Below are 17,437 nucleotides of genomic sequence, written 5' to 3'. Positions count from 1 at the left end.
TGATAATGGTCAAACCCTTCACTGCATTTTCTGAGCTGATGAAGATGCAGGTAGAGTAACAGCTCATCTTCTGTCAGAGTATCTGATATTACATTACTGTTTACTTTTGCTTGCATCCATGGTAATGGTCACATCCAGTTTAGTTTAATCAGCAGTTGACTACAACATGGGAGAAGCGCATATATGTAGAGATATATATAGTATCTAAGCTGCACTTAGAAGTTCTTGACAGAAATAAATAACCTGAGCTAAGTAAGAGATCACGCTGCAGTTGTCACCAAACCCGTACTGTTTGGAATACTATTTTGTGATTTTTCTTGTTGTTGTTCTGGCAAGAGAGCCATGCACTGAGAGTTGAAGTATGAAGTACAGTTTCAGTTATATATATTGCAGACTTTGTTCTGCAGGTTAGGGATATGAACTTACTCTAGAGAAAGATGTCAAAAGGAGTTTTCATATTCATTCAGCTCCTTATGGGAATTACTGGCTTCCTACTGAGGCAGTCAGGGATCATAAAACAGGCACAGACAAAATGCTTTGATATTTTTTTTTCCCTTCAGGCATGATGGAATTGTTGCAAAATTAGAGGTTTTGTTATGAGAGTGAAAGAATTTCACAGTGAATTAATTAATTGGTCCTGAAAGATTCTTCCTTTGCATCATTCGCAATAATCAAAGACTTACACACCTTTGTGGAAGCAGACGTTGTTTGTATTCACTGATGTATTCACTGACAGTTTTGTCCTGCTCACATGGCACCTGAGGAAGGGTGAAGGTATTTGTAAGGGAGCTGAAAACAGGGGTGACCAAAATAGGTATTGATATCAAAGTACAAAGTGCGGAAGAGTAGTGAAGTAATACTTCAAAAATCAATGGTATTGGAGAGGTACCTCAGACTTTTGAACTGACTGTGTGGTTACAAAAGCTGATTAAGCTTTTGGGTGTCCTAAGATTATTCTAGAGTCATAATTGTCTAGATTATGTTTTATGCCTTTTTTTGGTCCATCATGCAGTGAATGAAATGGTGTGAATCTACTAGGGTAGTGAATCCTAGCACAGAGGCTGTGCTGTGCCAGGGGGAAACACAGCATATTGGGTATTAGCTTTTGAGAGTGCTGCCATGCTAAACCCCCTTTTTGGTGCTCAGATAGTTTTGATCTACAGATCACCTTTGTATTATTTACTGGGGCTTTGGTTGTATTATTTACTGGGGCATTACATGTTGAACCACTGAGCCTTTAGCCTAGCACTTATGCCAAAATATTTATGTTGATGTAAGGGAGTGAATGTTGGCCCAAAGCCTTATTGAATTGAAAAATATATTAAAATATATGTTGGAATAGGAATTTGGCATTGACTCTGACTAGAGAGAAGAGGAAAAGAGGTTACCTCATTACTCCGTTTACCTAATTCAGAGTTCAAAATTATTACGTGTTTTAGTTAAAGCTTGGCAAGATCTGTTCTGCTGTTCACTACAGGAAATGGAGAAAGGGAGAGAGAGTTAGGAAAAAAGAACCAGCTGTTTGCCTAAGTGTACTGGGTGCAACTAGATGCCAAAACTGCACGGGGACATGTAACAAGATCTATGTTGCTGTCTCACTCTAAAGGCTTTTTAATAGATTCATCTGTCAAATCCGATTACTATTACCATATGATTTTCAAGTTAATCCTGTGTTTTGGTTTATTTCTTTTTTTCTTTTACAGGGTGCTTCATTAATACTTATAGGCTAGTGTAGGGACAAATGGTGAAGAAAGCCGAACCTGGGGAATGGAACAATTTCAGATTCACAGTCTTCTGGAGTTTTCTCCTTTTATAAGAATATATTTTGTAAAAATTTATTTGGGACATCTAAACATCTGCTTATAGAATCTTAACCTGTCTTTTGCAGAGAAGATTACCATGAAGATGGGTTCTGTCAGCCATACAGGGGAATTGCGTGTGCACGAATCATTGGAAACAGGACCATTTATGTGGACTCCCTGCAGATGCAAGGGGAAATTGAAAACCGAATTACTGGTAAGCTTATGCATCTTCTGTAGCGGGGCAGAAAACATTTGTGAATGTATCCAACTCAGGTATAAATACTGCTATCATCCATTTCTGTTCTGTTGGTCAATGACTAGCACATCCTTACATCAAGGCTTAGAGGACATGAGAGAGTTTCCCATTTGTGCAGTTATCAAAATTTGGAGCAAGGAAGATGAATATCTGCTGTCACATGTAGAAGCTTCTTCCATGTCCTTAAGTAAAATGTCAGAGCATTGACATTTTAACAGCTTGTAGTTTATACTGGAACTTTTTGCATGATAGATTCAAACAGAAGGGTTTTCTTTTAGTTAATTTGTGATATAATAAGAAATTATGGCATTTAATTTTCTTGAAAAATGTGTGGTAGCTTTTCCCTTGGGTTTCCTCCTCTATTGAATAGTCAGAATTTCATGTTGATTTATATAAAACAAGAGTTTACGTTCCTGTGCTTTGCCCCTGATGATTTTTTCTCTGATCATAGCTTTAGTACAGTCACAAACATGTATCCGAAACCTTAATCGCTTTTAATGGGCCGTACATCAACGTGACTTTTCTTTACTGTACCTCTGTTAGCTGACATTAGAAGCTGTGACTCTGAGGTAACACAAGTAGAGGAAGAAAATGAATAATGAAATAAAGCAAGCTGTTTATCATAATATATGTCAAATTAACTTAGGCCAACATGAGCTTATTTTCATCTGGCCAGGTATGGCTAACTAAATGAACCTGCAATTTTAATGTAACTAGGTGCCAAAAGTATTTGACTTGGCTTGTCAGCTCTATCTCTAAGATATTACTGTAAGTTTGCATTGTCAAGCCAAAAATCCAGGTCAGGGTATATTTTCTGTTCTTGAGATGGTCATCAGATCTAGGTGCTTACCTTTCCTGCTGCTATTATGACTTATTCCTCTCCCTCTTTCTACTGTATTCTGTTACAATTCCAGATTCTTTTATCATTATGTCAGTAATACTACTGATACCATTTTATTCTACAATACAGTCTCTACCCTGTTTGGATGTTTCTCAGCAATATGGAAATGTTCAGCTAACTGAAATTATTAAATCTATAACTCCATGCATGAATTAGGTTCATAATGCCGTATTAAAAACAAACAAATGATAACCACAAACCCAAAACAAAACAACAAACACACCCAAAAACAACAACAAAAATAACCCACCAAAACCCCCAAAAATTTGGTATCTTCCAGAAAATGTTTTATTTATCAGGTTTTACTTGTTTCAGGAAATACAACATTCATTAGTTTGTTGCTGAATCCGTACTACCACTGATTGTTAGATTTTGGAGGTTATGGGCTGTTGTGGAGTTGTGAGTTCTGATGGGACTGTTTGTTCATTTTAGGAAAATTCTGTGAACCCTCATGTGAAGCTGCCCAGTGCCTAGCTAGTCAGTAATGATAACCCATTACTAATGTAGTATTTTCAAACTATATACATCCAAAGGACATACCAAGTACCTTGTGCAAAGTAAACCTGAGGATTTCACAACATATGTGTTTCTTAAGATATGTAAGACAGGAATTGCAAGACTGAGTGTTCTCTGTCCAAATGAGAGGGTATTTTTCAAATTGTGGTAACTACAAAAATACCTGCTGTGTAACTGCTGCTGAGATTTTGATTATACTTTTGCCCATACTTCCTAAGCAGAGTTTTGGTGGAAGATCTTTGTGCTGAGAGCTGTAGGGCATCTAGGGGAGGCTGTATGTGGGAAATGGTGACATCTACTGCCCGGTGCCAAGAATATTTGGCAAGGTTACAGGCGGCATGTAGGGAGAATTTTCATTCTGGATTTTCATTTCCCGGCTGTGCTGTTGTGTGAAATATATTCCCTTTGTCTCAACTGCCCCTCGTGCTGTTGGGTCCTGGCTGCCCAGCTAAGTAAGAATTGCAGCCTTCTGTTATAAAATGGATGTTTCTGGAGAAAAGCTTTGAGACGTGACTTGAAAGACTAGAAGGCCAATGGTAAAGAGTACATGGACTTGATACCTGAGCCATGGATATGTATCTAGCAATGTCTTTCCTGTGCTGCTTAATATCTGCTTAATAACTAAGAAAAACTAAACCCCTGAGATGCCACCACATAGCCTTGCCTGCTTTTGCATTTCTCATCAAATAAGGACAGAATTGTGACTTATGTACTCTTCACTCATGCCACTCTGAATTATCTGTAATGCCTTCACAAAACTTACTGTGCTATTTTAAATAGCCAACAGTGACCACTTCACTCCTCCAGATTTATTTTGTCCCTGTTAGTCTTTGGGACAAGCAAATGTCACAAGCAAATGTCACAGCTGTTGTTTGAGGCCGGATATTGTGGTTGCATGCAGTGTTTCCTACATGACTGCTAAACAGTTATATTCCTGTGTTTAGAGAAGTAAAGGTGTAAACAGTAGAAAAGGCTGGAGAGTTGGTGTTGCACGGCACTTTTGTGTGGCATGTAGGAAGAAACACCTGCTCTCTGATAGCAGGTGGCAGCAGGAAATAAACGGTTGAAAGTAGTGAGCTGGACAAGAGAGAAAGAACTAATTTGTAGATTGTAAATAGACTGTTGAGTGACTTGAACTACTCATTTCCTCTCTTTTTACAGTGTTCATTGGTGGAACCTGCAGTCTAACAAGCCTCACTAACAAATTATGCTTTCCAGTGTGGGAGTGAACATTCCTACATTTAAAGCTTGATTCATTCCTGTATGAATAATGGACACGCACATTTATCCTTTCTTTGCAATGTGCAAGAAAATGCTGAGATAAATGTTAGTGCATAGATGCGGAGAGCTGAAGGGGAGGATTAAGTTCCTGATTCATGATGACATTCATCTTAATGCGATCAGTTCGCTGAAATTGATTACATTCATTTTTCAAAAAACTGCTGCCTGTGAGTCTTGTCATGTCTGTTAATAGCAATATCTTGCAAGAAACCAGTGACACACTTACTTTTGCCTGTCAAGACTTGAAAAACACTTGTCTTGTTTATTGATCAAAATGTGTACAAGAGGAAGAAGCTAGGTAAGCCTTGTTCAGTTTTTACCTAATTAGGAACTTTGGAAATACGTGTCAGCATCCTGGCAGGTGTATCTTGCTTTCACATTTTATCTTTTCAGTTAAAAACAGTCAAGTGCTAACAGTTTGCTCAATGCTAGTCACTTGGTTGAGTCTCTCAGAACTGGGGTCCTACAAGCTCTGTGCAGACATGAGAGGGACACTGGGATGCTGCATTTGCTTTCTGCATTTGTCAACTCTACTTTACAGCAGAAATGGCCTACTTCCCTTCTGCTCAGTAGGCTTTCAGACCCTCCAGAACAGATGAAAGTTGTATAAGGCAGATGACATGAAAATTACATTGTTTCTCATGCTTTTTGTGAGTTAATGCTTAAGCAATATTTTTGTTTCTTTCCAGCTGCATTTACCATGATTGGCACTTCCACGCATTTGTCCGATCAGTGCTCACAGTTTGCTATACCATCCTTCTGCCACTTTGTGTTTCCCCTGTGTGACGAGCGCTCTCGGACCCCTAAGCCACGGGAGCTGTGCCGGGATGAATGTGAAGTTCTGGAGAATGATCTCTGTAGGCAAGAGTACAACATCGCTAGGTCAAACCCCCTCATCTTGATGCAGCTACAGTTGCCTAAGTGTGAGGATCTTCCACGACCTGACACTTTGGAAGCTGCCAACTGCATAAGGATTGGGATCCCCGTGGAGAGACTCAGCCAGTGTAAGTCTGGATGTTTCATCATTGGGAAGAAGGAGGGTTTGTTGCTTCCTTGGGTTGGGTCTGCGAGACAGTATTTTGTCAGTCATTTTTTTTTAAAGAAAGTATTGCTATACTGGATGCTGCTACTTTTTGTCATGTTAATATTAACCATAATCTTGCACTGTGATGAGGCATAGTTAGAGTGGAGAGGAAGTTTAAAGGATTCTGGTTAGTACTGAAAAGAGTTGTATGAAACACCCTGGGCAATAAAACTGTGTTCACACAATTGGTTTGACTCAGATTTGTGAGGTGCCATGGTGCATTGCAGGCTTCCCTTTCCACATGCCTCCCTCCACCTCTGGTTCAGTTCTTGCCTTTCCAAATGAGTCCCCCCCATACAGCTGTTCTGTCAATAAACCTCAGGTTATGGAAGCCTCACTGAAAAAAATCTGTTAAAAAATTAAACATGTAACATTCATTCTTTCTATGTGGAAATCTGCAAGAATATTAATTATGTAAATTGAGCATGGAGTGTAATTGTCTTTCCTCACCCTCAGAGGATGGGTGAGAACATTGATCTTGCTTCTGTGAATTTGTATTTGCATCCAGAAGAAGAAGGGCTGTTCTGTTGTCAGTAATTACATGCTGACAGTTTTCCTGCCTACTCTATTTCCTAGCAATTAATCACCACCCCCTAAAATGTTCAGCAAACTCCAAGAGACTAAAGATGTTTAAAGTTCAAAGTGTGAGAAGATTATTCTAAATATCCATTGTCTGAAACCACAGTTAGAAGTGGGGGGTCATGGCATAACAGGGAGCATGGAAGCACACTAGCTGTGTGCTAGTCAGGCAATAATCTAGTGTAGCTGATAAGCAGAAATAGCTGAGAAAATTATGACAGAGACAAATCACCCAGGGAAAAGGTATCACGAAAAAGGCATGAGAACAAAAGCAACAAAAAGTCTGGCAAAATTGTCAATGAGCACCCTGGGAAGGATGTAGGAAGGGCTTTGGGAGAGCTGGATTCCTGAGGGCTTGGAAGGGGGTCTCGGAAAAATGGGGAAGGTAATGTTGCAAAAATATGGAGAAATGCATGATTCAGTTCAGGTGCTAGATATAGAGGACAAGCACTGAAAAAGTATTAGGATAGCAGAACAAAGAATAAATGTAGGAGTTCAGCAGGTATGAAAGTGATATATCTAAAGAGAAGGGCCCAAATCCCTTCTTTCTAAAGGACAAAAGAAGGAAAAATTGGCAAAAGTCTTTAGAAAATGTGGCACTAATTTCTCTAGTAGGTGAGCAGCGAGAGGAAGATGGGAAGAGTACAAGAAGTAAAAGTCGTGGACAGTTTACACTGTTGGCATCTGTAGACTTTTCCTGAAGTGAAACTCATGGATCTAATTTAGTTTAACTTACCTTGTCCTGAATCTAAACACCCACACATGCTCCTCAGTGTTGACTTGTGTGCAGTTACCAAATACAGGTGTGTATATCCATAAAGCTGAGATTGCAACTTTTTGTTAAACCCTGTGTTGCAGATCATCAGTGCTACAATGGTTCTGGATCAGACTACAGAGGGACGGTCAGCATTACCAAGTCAGGCCACACTTGCCAACTCTGGGACTCGCAGAGTCCCCACAACCATGATCTGACAAGCATACAGTTTCCAGAGCTAGGTGGAGGACATGCTTATTGCCGAAATCCTGGAGGTCAGATGGATGGGCCCTGGTGTTTTACAAAGAATAAAAACGTACGCATGGAACTGTGTGACATACCTTCTTGTAGTATGTATTCTGTTTCTTTTTTCCCCTACTATTGTCCTGACTCCAGTGTAATTTTGAATGTTCCCTATTTTTACAAATAGAATTCATGGAAGAGAGTTATGCTTTCAAATGTTTTGCACCCACCCTTGCTTTGTGTTGTAGGCATTTAATGTTTTCTGGAGATCAGAGCTTGTAACTGAGATACTGTGTCACATTTTTTCACATATTGGATGCTTAAGCTGAGATAATAATTAACGATACTTCTGCAATTTATATTTAAACTTGTCGAATCAACCTGTAGGTGTTAGGTTTGCTTGCATTACTCCATGGTATATGGCCTCTGCTCTGTATGGCATCTTGTAGGCAACAAGGATTTTCAGGTCCTGTAGAGGGAGATAAAGCACCATGTGTGAAGTGCAGAAGCAGAGATGATCTTATCAGAAAAGTCATACAGTAGCTGCTAGTGGCTCTGTACTGCACAACTGAGAGCAAAAATAAAAAGCACAGCTAAATACTGGCCCACCCTGTAGAGCCTTCACTTCAGAGCTGTTAGTGGTAACAGTCTTCAGACATGACAAAACGACTTAATACTGTGCTTCATTAGGAAGAAAAGCATGTTTCTTGCAGCAGCAGATGTATCATGGAAGCCATAAGAGTGGTTTGGTTACAGATTGCCTGGATTTTTAAGAGTGCTCAAAACTGATATGAAATTTCATAGTTATTTCACTTTTTTACAGTAACATGATTTGACATTGATAACAAATTTCTACATTACATGTAACTTGGTGTAAAGATAACGCTGGGATGTGGTTGTGGTGAAAGCAGTAGTCACAAATAGCAAAACCACAGATTGCAGAAAACACTCCACGCAGATCCAGTGAATATTTTGGACATCACTATGCTTTCCTAAGGTCTATAAGTTTCAAGAAAAAAAGCATTTTAAGAAGGCTCCATAACACTTTTATTAAGTATATTGATGGTTCTTTCATGTCTGTACCACAAAACCCTTTAATTCTATCAAGTACAGAACAAAAAATGGGTCTTCCAGTGAGAAGTGAGATTTATTTCACTGTGGGTAGCAGCAGTATGAGTGGAGGTATAAAGAGGGCAAAGCACTAATTAAATGGCTGAAGCTGGGCACTAAGTCCAGACTGCAATATTTTGCTGTGGTTTACCACATTGAGTTCATTGTTATATACTGTGATGAAGACTTCTCACTTGTTTTTTTCCCCCTTAACAAGATAATGCAATCATACTCTGGTCTATGTTCTGTAGTTTCCACAATGGGAATCCTCAAAAAGAAAGTGAAATAAAACATGTGCTGTTATAGTCAACATGTGAAATGTGGGGCTCCTGATTTATGTTCATACTGTTAGTTGCTATATCCATTCAAATTTCTTTAAAATATATAATGGAAAATTATGGAGAAGGGAGGGAGAGTAATATGACTTCAATTTTCAAGATACAGGCATTTACTTTTTGTTCAAAATATAGTATTAGTAATCACACTGTAGTCCTTTTTTTTTTTTTTCTTTTACTATTGAGTGCATTAAAAATACTTATTGAAAACAATGAACATTTCTCTGCCTGACAGGTCCACGTGACAACAGCAAAATGGGAATCCTCTACATCCTGGTTCCCAGTATAGCCATCCCTCTGGTTATTGCCTGTCTTTTCTTCCTGGTCTGTATGTGTAGAAACAAGCAGAAGGCTTCTGCTGCTACACCACAGCGCCGCCAGCTGATGGCATCTCCTAGCCAGGACATGGAAATGCCACTCATTAACCAACACAAACAGGTATTTTTTTTCCAGAATTTGCTGGGGCCATGTATTTCCAAAGAGTTGTGATTGTCAGTGTCTCAGCTTGTGGGTGTTTGAATTGAGCTGTGTTGTAAGAGATGCAGTTCCCATACTGTACTGGACGTCTACTTCAGTGAAAACCAGGTGTTGCACTCCCTATCTGTTTTTGGAAATCTTGGCCTCGGGAAACAGCTTTCACAACAAAGTATTTTATGACATTTGCCCTTACCTGTCAATCCCTATTCTACCTGTTGTCCCAGGGACTGGAAATTTTTTTGTTTCTCATCCAGTCTTGAGCCTGCAGCTCCTTTTCACTCCTGGTGATGATGTGACTGGTTTGCTTGTTTAAAGCAGAATGCATAGTGAGTATTCTTGTCTAATCCATCACCTCAGTCTGCTGGTATTCTGAACCACCACTGAACAGAGAGCTGAGCTGGGTTGTGACATTTTTCATAAAGGACGGTGAAACGAAAATGGCTGTGAAATTCTGTTTACCAATCTCAGCTTCTACATGTGATTTCCTGGGTGAACTAAATGATCTCTAAAATCCTGTTCAGAGCTAATGCTGAATTTTCAATCATAGGATTTACTAGATTCAAGCTCTAAAAAAAATGGTCAATTTGGAACAGTTCTCAACATCTGTTCAGGAAATTGTAGAATTTTACAGGATATTGCCAATCGTAACAGATTGAATTGATTTTGAGTGATAAGGGGGAGGTTTAATGACTGAGTCTGAGATGCACTGGAAACTGTCTGGTCCAGTCCACAGTCTGTCGGCCACTGATATCAGAGCTTGTTCCCAAATCTCCTTTTAAAGCCTCTTTGTAGCCTGCCCTGCTTCTTCCTGCTGCAGTGGTCTGTGTGTGAAGCTGTGCCAGCTGCATCTGGCCTTGTCAGGGACTCCTCCATCCCATGCTGGTCAAGATGAACCCATTAGATTACCATCACCAACTCCCTTGCTTTCCCTGCTGGCTGCAGAAGGCAGACTCTGGGGATTTCTCACTCTTGGGTTTGCTACCTTTTCTTCATGTACCAGAGAGAAATTCCTTCTTCCTTCTGCCCCTCTTCTTCCACCCTCCTCTTCATCAGAGCTAGCACAATGTTTCACAGCAGGGGTACTGTGTCCTGCTACCCAAAGGCAGGGTCTGTTCCTGTAGTGCATTTGAGGAGGAAGGGCATATCTGCTACTACAGTATCAGAAGAGAGCAATTCTGTTCCCCTTCCTGGTGGTAGGGCTGTTTCAGTTCACCCCGAGGCCGCCAGCTCCTCGGCTAGTGACCACAACTTCTTTGACAAGTCTCCAGTGGGCATCTGTGGGACAGTCTGTAGGGCAAGAGCAGCTGCAGTTAATAGATGTCAGTGTTTGCGAGATATACTCTGGACCGATTATCCATTTAGCTTGCAGGAAATACGGTCTCTCCTTTGTAAAAATAATTATACTCATCAGCTTGCAGCACAACTCAATTTACATTTCTGATAATAATATAACTCATTTCAAGGTTAATCGTAAGAGCGATATACTAATGTGAATGTAAAAAAAACCAGAAAAGTAATTTTGGCCCAGTTTATCTTCCATTTGGAGCACCCAACCACTGAGAGCTTTTCTTTAATAAAAGATTCTGTTGCTTAGAAAACATTGTGATTTTTTACTGAGTTCCTTTGCTTCTTTGCAGGCTAAACTTAAAGAAATCAATCTGTCCACTGTGCGGTTTATGGAGGAACTGGGAGAGGAGAGATTTGGGAAAGTCTACAAGGGCCATCTTTTTGGTACAGCACCAGGTGAACAGACAATAGCTGTTGCTATCAAGACACTTAAAGACAAAGCAGAAATGGCTCTTCGGGAAGAATTCAAACATGAGGCAATGATGAGATCACGATTGCAGCACCCAAACATTGTTTGCTTGCTGGGAATAGTGACGAAGGAACAACCCATAAGCATGATATTTAGTTATTGTTCCCACAGTGACCTCCATGAGTTTTTGGTGATGAGATCTCCCCATTCAGATGTTGGCAGCACTGACGATGACAAGACAGTAAAATCCACTCTTGAACCAGCAGACTTTTTCCATATTGTGACTCAGATAGCTGCAGGAATGGAATATCTTTCAAGCCACCATGTTGTCCATAAGGACTTGGCCACTAGAAATATATTGGTGTTTGATAAACTGAATGTGAAAATATCTGATTTAGGCCTTTTCAGGGAAGTTTACGCTGCTGATTACTACAAATTGATGGGAAATTCTCTTCTTCCTATCCGGTGGATGTCCCCTGAGGCTATTATGTATGGCAAGTTTTCTATTGATTCAGATATATGGTCATACGGAGTTGTGTTGTGGGAAGTTTTCAGCTATGGCCTGCAGCCTTACTGTGGTTATTCTAACCAGGATGTCATTGAGATGATCAGGAACCGACAGGTTTTGCCATGTCCTGATGACTGCCCCACGTGGATATACACTTTGATGTTGGAGTGTTGGAATGAGTTTCCCAACAGAAGGCCAAGATTTAAAGATATACACAACAGACTAAGAACATGGGGAAACCTTTCTAATTACAACAGCTCAGCACAAACCTCTGGCGCAAGCAACACCACGCAAACAAGTTCCCTCAGCACAAGCCCTGTCAGCAATGTCAGCAATGCTAGGTACATTGGACCAAAGCAGAAGACACCATCTTTCCCTCAGCCGCAATTCATACAAATGAAAGGGCAGATAAGACCGATGGTCCCGCCTCCTCAGCTCTACATTCCAGTCAATGGTTACCAGCCAATGCCTGCCTATGGCGCTTACTTGCCAAATTTTTATCCTGTCCAAATTCCAATGCAAATGGCTCCTCAGCAAATGCCTCCCCAGATCATTCCCAAACCAGGCTCCCACCACAGCGGGAGTGGATCCACAAGCACAGGCTACGTAACAACAGCGCCTTCCAATGCATCGGTGGCCGACAGGGCTGCTCTGCTTTCAGAGGGCACAGATGATACACACAATGGAACAGAAGACATCACCCAGAATCCTGTCCAGGAGGAAGAGGAAGAGGAAGGCTCCGTGCCTGAAACAGAATTGCTTGGCGATAATGATACAATTCAGATGGACGAAGCAGAAATTCAGTCAGAAGCCTGAGAGATTTTGCCTTGTTTCTAGAATTTCACGTCACTTCTGTGCATGGAGGCTGTAGAACCTTAGGCTTAGTAGCAGTGATTTTGATCTGATGAAAAGAAAGAAAACTAAAAATCCTACACCCGTGTGAAGTGCAGCAGTAATGATATACCAGGTTTATTGACCATTGCCACCATCAGATCTTGCAAATATGATGGTATAGAATTGCTGGGTTTAATCTTTTTTACTGTCCTACAGTTCTTGAGGGAAGCTGCTTTTCAGTTATGTACTGTTGCTGTGCAACATGTTGCAGAATAGCATTGCACATCATGTATATCATGATACGTGAGTGTAATGTTAGTGAATTATGCTTAAATCAATAACACAAAAAGGAGTCCAGCTATGGTTGCGGAATTGCTCTGAGCATAAAGAAGTGCCCTGGATGTGATGGACAGCTTAGTTTATAGTATTTATCTTTTTGATATAGTGGACACAAGATTGTTTTGAGTCAGAAAAAAATTACAAGTTGCAAATACTGATCTGTCTTTGTATTATGATAAACAGAAAAGTAGGGAAACTGAACACAAAACTGAGTGTGCTGAGTCTGAACATGGGTCTGTCCATCCCAGCAGCATGTCTTGAAAGGCCATCAGTAATGTATGCCCGGGGAAGACTGCAAGGACAGTTTCCCATGTAAAATTTCCCCAGGGTATTTCCCCAGCTGCCACAACTTGGTGGCTTAGGGAGTTCCCAAGCCAGAAGTGGAATTTTTTTCTGTTTAGTAGCCCTTGATGGAATTTTCTACCGTGAATTTATCCAAATGATTTTGAACCTTCATAAACTTAGAGCATCCACAACATCCTGTGGAATAACACGAAAGGAGAGGATGGCTTTCTTTCATCATTCCCAATGAATGACTTGTGACAGAAGCTTCCAAATGGGAACGTCTGCATTTGTGAATGAAAGTATTCCTTCTCTGCTGTGTATTTTCAGCAGCAAGCAGCCTTAATACACTGTTAACCAAAAATGGGGATATTGTAGGGGATATCGTAGGTGTGCACTAACTTCACAATCCAACTTTAATTACATATTGGTTATCAAGTATAGAAGAGGGCTCCACATCTACTTTCCCACATTGTAAAAGTGTTGGGGTTTGTGTGGGGTTATAGACTTCCTTGATTTACCACAGTTACTGCTGGATTGCGTGTGAAACCATGTTTTTCCTGCCTTTTCAGTGAAAATGAATCTTTGAACTTTAGAAGACAGAAATAAGCAATACTGTACAAAGTGCTGGTTTTGTGCTTCTGTTTTCAGGATGAATCATGTACAGACCTTTAAATGTAATTTATGTTTTACTACATTTTATATACTTTTGTTGGAAATATTTGGATTTTTGAATTAATGACTTTATAACTTAACCATTTACAATATTCATGTGGTACGGTTTTATTCTGTTAGTATTTCATTTTGTTAAACATGCAGACAGGTCCATACATTTCATGACTCTTTCTGTAATATAAGCAATACACATCTTCATTGCAGCCAACACACACTATATTTGTAAGTTGTGCATCCAACATGGAGTATTCAATAAAGTGATGCAAAAAATATGATGAAGTATGTTTTCTTCACAGTTCCCACAGCCACTGTTTTGCTATGGTACTTTGTGGAAATAGAGATGGCTACAGTTTCTTAGGTTACAGGTTTCATACCTACACTACAACTTTTTTCTTTTATTACATTGGGATTCACGTGTAAGTTGTGTATCATTGTGATCTACACCCTATGTTCATGGTATGGCAACTTTACTTACTTCCAGCATTTCACCTGGATCTGGAAATGCACTGGTAGGAAAATATGAAAGCTTTATTACTTGTGTTAATATAATGCAGCTTTGGGTACTATTACTAAATAAAGAATAAATAAATAAAACCGGTGAAGTTTATTTAAGTTCTTTGTTTCTTCTAGGTTTCACGTTCTCAGATTAATGAACTTCATTAATCAACTACATTGTCTTCCTTTGCTAACTTACTACTCAAAAGCAGAAGAGTAAGTGATCCAGGAACACGACAGATGCATCAGTAAGATAAGAGACAGAATAAATGAATGAGTGGCAGTCAATGGAAACATTTGTACAGCACTATCTAAAGTTCAGCCCATTTCTGACAGTCAGAAAGCATTACAACTCTAGGTGCTCTGCATATAGTTTGGGAAGCTCCTAATTCCCTTCTCCAAGCTTTGTAAGTTCAAGCCTATAAATCACTATCGTCACAAAGAATAGGCCAGACTCTTACACTAACTGTCCCATCCCCACTGAGATGTGGATACACTCTCAAAGTGATGGTAGAGGAGCAGTATACAATTCTCTAAGCCAGGCTTGGTGATACACACAGTGCTCTAGAGGGATTTTTCTCCCTGCTTTTGACGTGGACACACTTCCATGAGCTGCTGTGATCGGAGCCATGATAGCATACAAACGCTTCATCTGTGGTTGAGATGAGCACCTCTGCACAAGTGGTTGCCACCACTGGCATATTAGTGGCTACTGTAAGTCTTATGGATTGGCAGTAATTTGTCGCTCTGCAACTCCCCAGGCTACTCCCCCTCATGATGTCTGGTGGAAAGACCCATCCAGAGTCAGAATCTGCCTTTTCTCCTCAAGATTTGGAAGGAAGGCCAAGGAGCAGCAGGGAAGAGATGTGGTGGTAAGTGGATGAGACAAGGTGGAAGTAGTGGGGCAGAAGGTTGGAGCTGGAACCCACGACACTGCTGCTTACTGCAGCATTCAAAGTGACTTCCTTCTGACAGGGCTAGCAAAATGGGTTCATCCAGGTGACAGAACAACTTTCCTAAGCAACAAATACGTGTCTGGATGGCTAGGAGATGGCAAGGTGTTATTGAGAAGACTCGGAAATACTTCATTTTCTCTTGCTCTTGCTAGTTCCCTTCTCACTCCAACCAATACGATCTTCCTAAGAAGACAGGAACTGGTCTTGGGCAAAGTGGATAGAGGACTGGTAGTGTCCACAGCAGCCCACTGTTGAGGCAAGAGGCTGTGACTGACAGAGACTGCCTCTTCCCCATCTGCAGTATATGCAGGTATACAACACTGGACCTAGTGCATGCCCTCCCACACTGCCCATAGCAACTGGTTTAGCTGTCCTCACTCAAGCCGTTCTCTGATACTGTGCAGGTGTCTGATCTTGGCTCAGACTGTTGTGAAGAGTGAGCTTTTGGAGAAAGAGACAGATGGAGTCCTGGTGGCATCAGTCCCTTCTCTTATGTGCAACCTACGCCTGCAAAACATTAAAATGTTCCGGGGATTCACCTCAGGGCAGGGCGAACTAGCCCTGTGCTGAACGCTGTCAGGGCTGGAGATCAGCCCAGCATCAGCAAGCCTGAAGGTCTGCGCAGCTTATAGTCAGAAGTCATGGTTGGGAGGAAGAAACTGAAACATGAGGCAGGAGGGCCTTGAGTATGGCAAAATCACAAGTGCCAAGGCAAAGTCTTGACCTATGACAGGACTTTCTTAGCATTCGTGTGTACCAGAGCATAAAGAAACAAAGTTCTATGGGATCAAACAGCACCTTGGTCAACTGGGCTTCTGCCTGTGCCTAAAAACAAGTGTGGTTCCCTGTTTGCAAAAGCATATGGAGTACATGGGGAATGGATTTGCAATCACAGGACAGGGAAGACTGGGGATGGTTCATGGCCTGAGCAGGGAAACTAAGTGCCTGTAGATGTGCACATCTCCAACATGGTAGTGCAGCCTGACAAGACCACCAATCTGCATCCCACTCAGATACTGTTCAAGGTCTGGGTTCTTGCAGGGTATTTTCATCTGTCTTGCTCATTGGGACTATAGGGAAGACAAAACTACAAAGACTAGTGTAAATAGCTCTGTAAGAACAGAGAATTCACCCACAGTGCAAGCTGGTAAGTACAAACAAGACATATTATTATAAGTTTTGATAGGCAGCTTCATTCCTTCACCTTCATCTAAATGTCACTACACTCAAGTTTCATCTAATGATTTCTCTAAAGGCTGGTCCAGAAGGATGTGCTCTCTGTGGAGACACAAATACTTTGCTTCCTGTATCTGCCATGGATATGATCATAGTAAGTAAAAGGGAAATTAATTCACAGTTACAGCACCTCAAACTTTTATTAGAGATATGAATTTGAATTTGTTTCTTATTTACTATCTAAGGAGTTCATTAGATGTCACTTGCTTCTGTGTTCAGAGAAATCGTCTCACATTGGCTGTGTGGGAATGAAGGGCAGAGGTCTGATGCTTTCTAGGAGAGAGCATGGAGACACTTGTTGAGTTGGAACACTCTCAGAATAGATAAGACCTTGAGGTGTTTGCCAAAACAAATACAAGGATGAAACACTCAGCTACAACCACAGATGTATCTTCAGATAAAGCCACACTTTAATGTTTTTAAACCTTAAAACCATTTTAAAGGTTGATCTTGTATAGAAAATAATTCTGTTTCTAGACATGCAAACTCTGCTGCAAACTATTTTCAAAACCAGCAATTCAGTTGTCCAAAATATGAAGAAAAAGTCCACTAGCAAAGCCATCCTCTATTTGAGGAAAAAGACTAAGTTTATATTGTAAGGAACAGTGTATATTCCCGTTCTATAAATAAATCTACAAAACACCAGTTGAATGGCAGAAATGAAATTTTGAGGATTTTCTCAGACACTGGGAAAGGGGTATTAGAAAATTAGAAGTAGGATACAGCATGAACAATATCATGGCTCAGAGAACAAAGTTTAGTCCTGTCTTATTAGAAAACTGAATTTTGTTCTCATTTTTTCAGAAGTGACCTTATGCAGTCGTTCAGTTTTGCCCAGCTTGCAGGTGTGTTAAGTTGTCGGCTCCTTCAATCAGCAGTATGAGACCAGAGCAATCTAGGGAGTATCAAGCAATACTAAATGTGCTTAGCTGGCAAGATACACCATGTCCATGTCAGGCAAGTCTTTGTCTAGTCCGAAATGTAGTGTGTCTATACTGATAAAATGTAAGCAAGTTGG

At 40.5% G+C, this 17,437-nt stretch overlaps 1 protein-coding gene across 1 annotated transcript; it reads left to right on the top strand.

Annotated features, from left to right (window-relative positions):
* Nucleotides 1-1,888: 1,888 nt before the first annotated feature.
* On the top strand, nt 1,889-12,776 carry ROR2 (receptor tyrosine kinase-like orphan receptor 2; the record flags this gene model as incomplete). Its single annotated transcript, XM_008948217.1, has 5 exons — nt 1,889-2,016; nt 5,446-5,760; nt 7,278-7,523; nt 9,097-9,299; nt 10,976-12,776. Coding segments are annotated over 5 exons (2,335 nt in total), but the record flags the coding sequence as incomplete, so codon positions are not given.
* Nucleotides 12,777-17,437: the final 4,661 nt, after the last annotated feature.

Source organism: Merops nubicus, unplaced genomic scaffold (assembly GCF_000691845.1).
Source record: "Merops nubicus isolate BGI_N331 unplaced genomic scaffold, ASM69184v1 scaffold19379, whole genome shotgun sequence".
NCBI lineage: Eukaryota > Metazoa > Chordata > Aves > Coraciiformes > Meropidae > Merops > Merops nubicus.
Note: the sequence above shows the minus strand (reverse complement) of the source record. Positions and strands in the feature narration are given on the sequence as shown.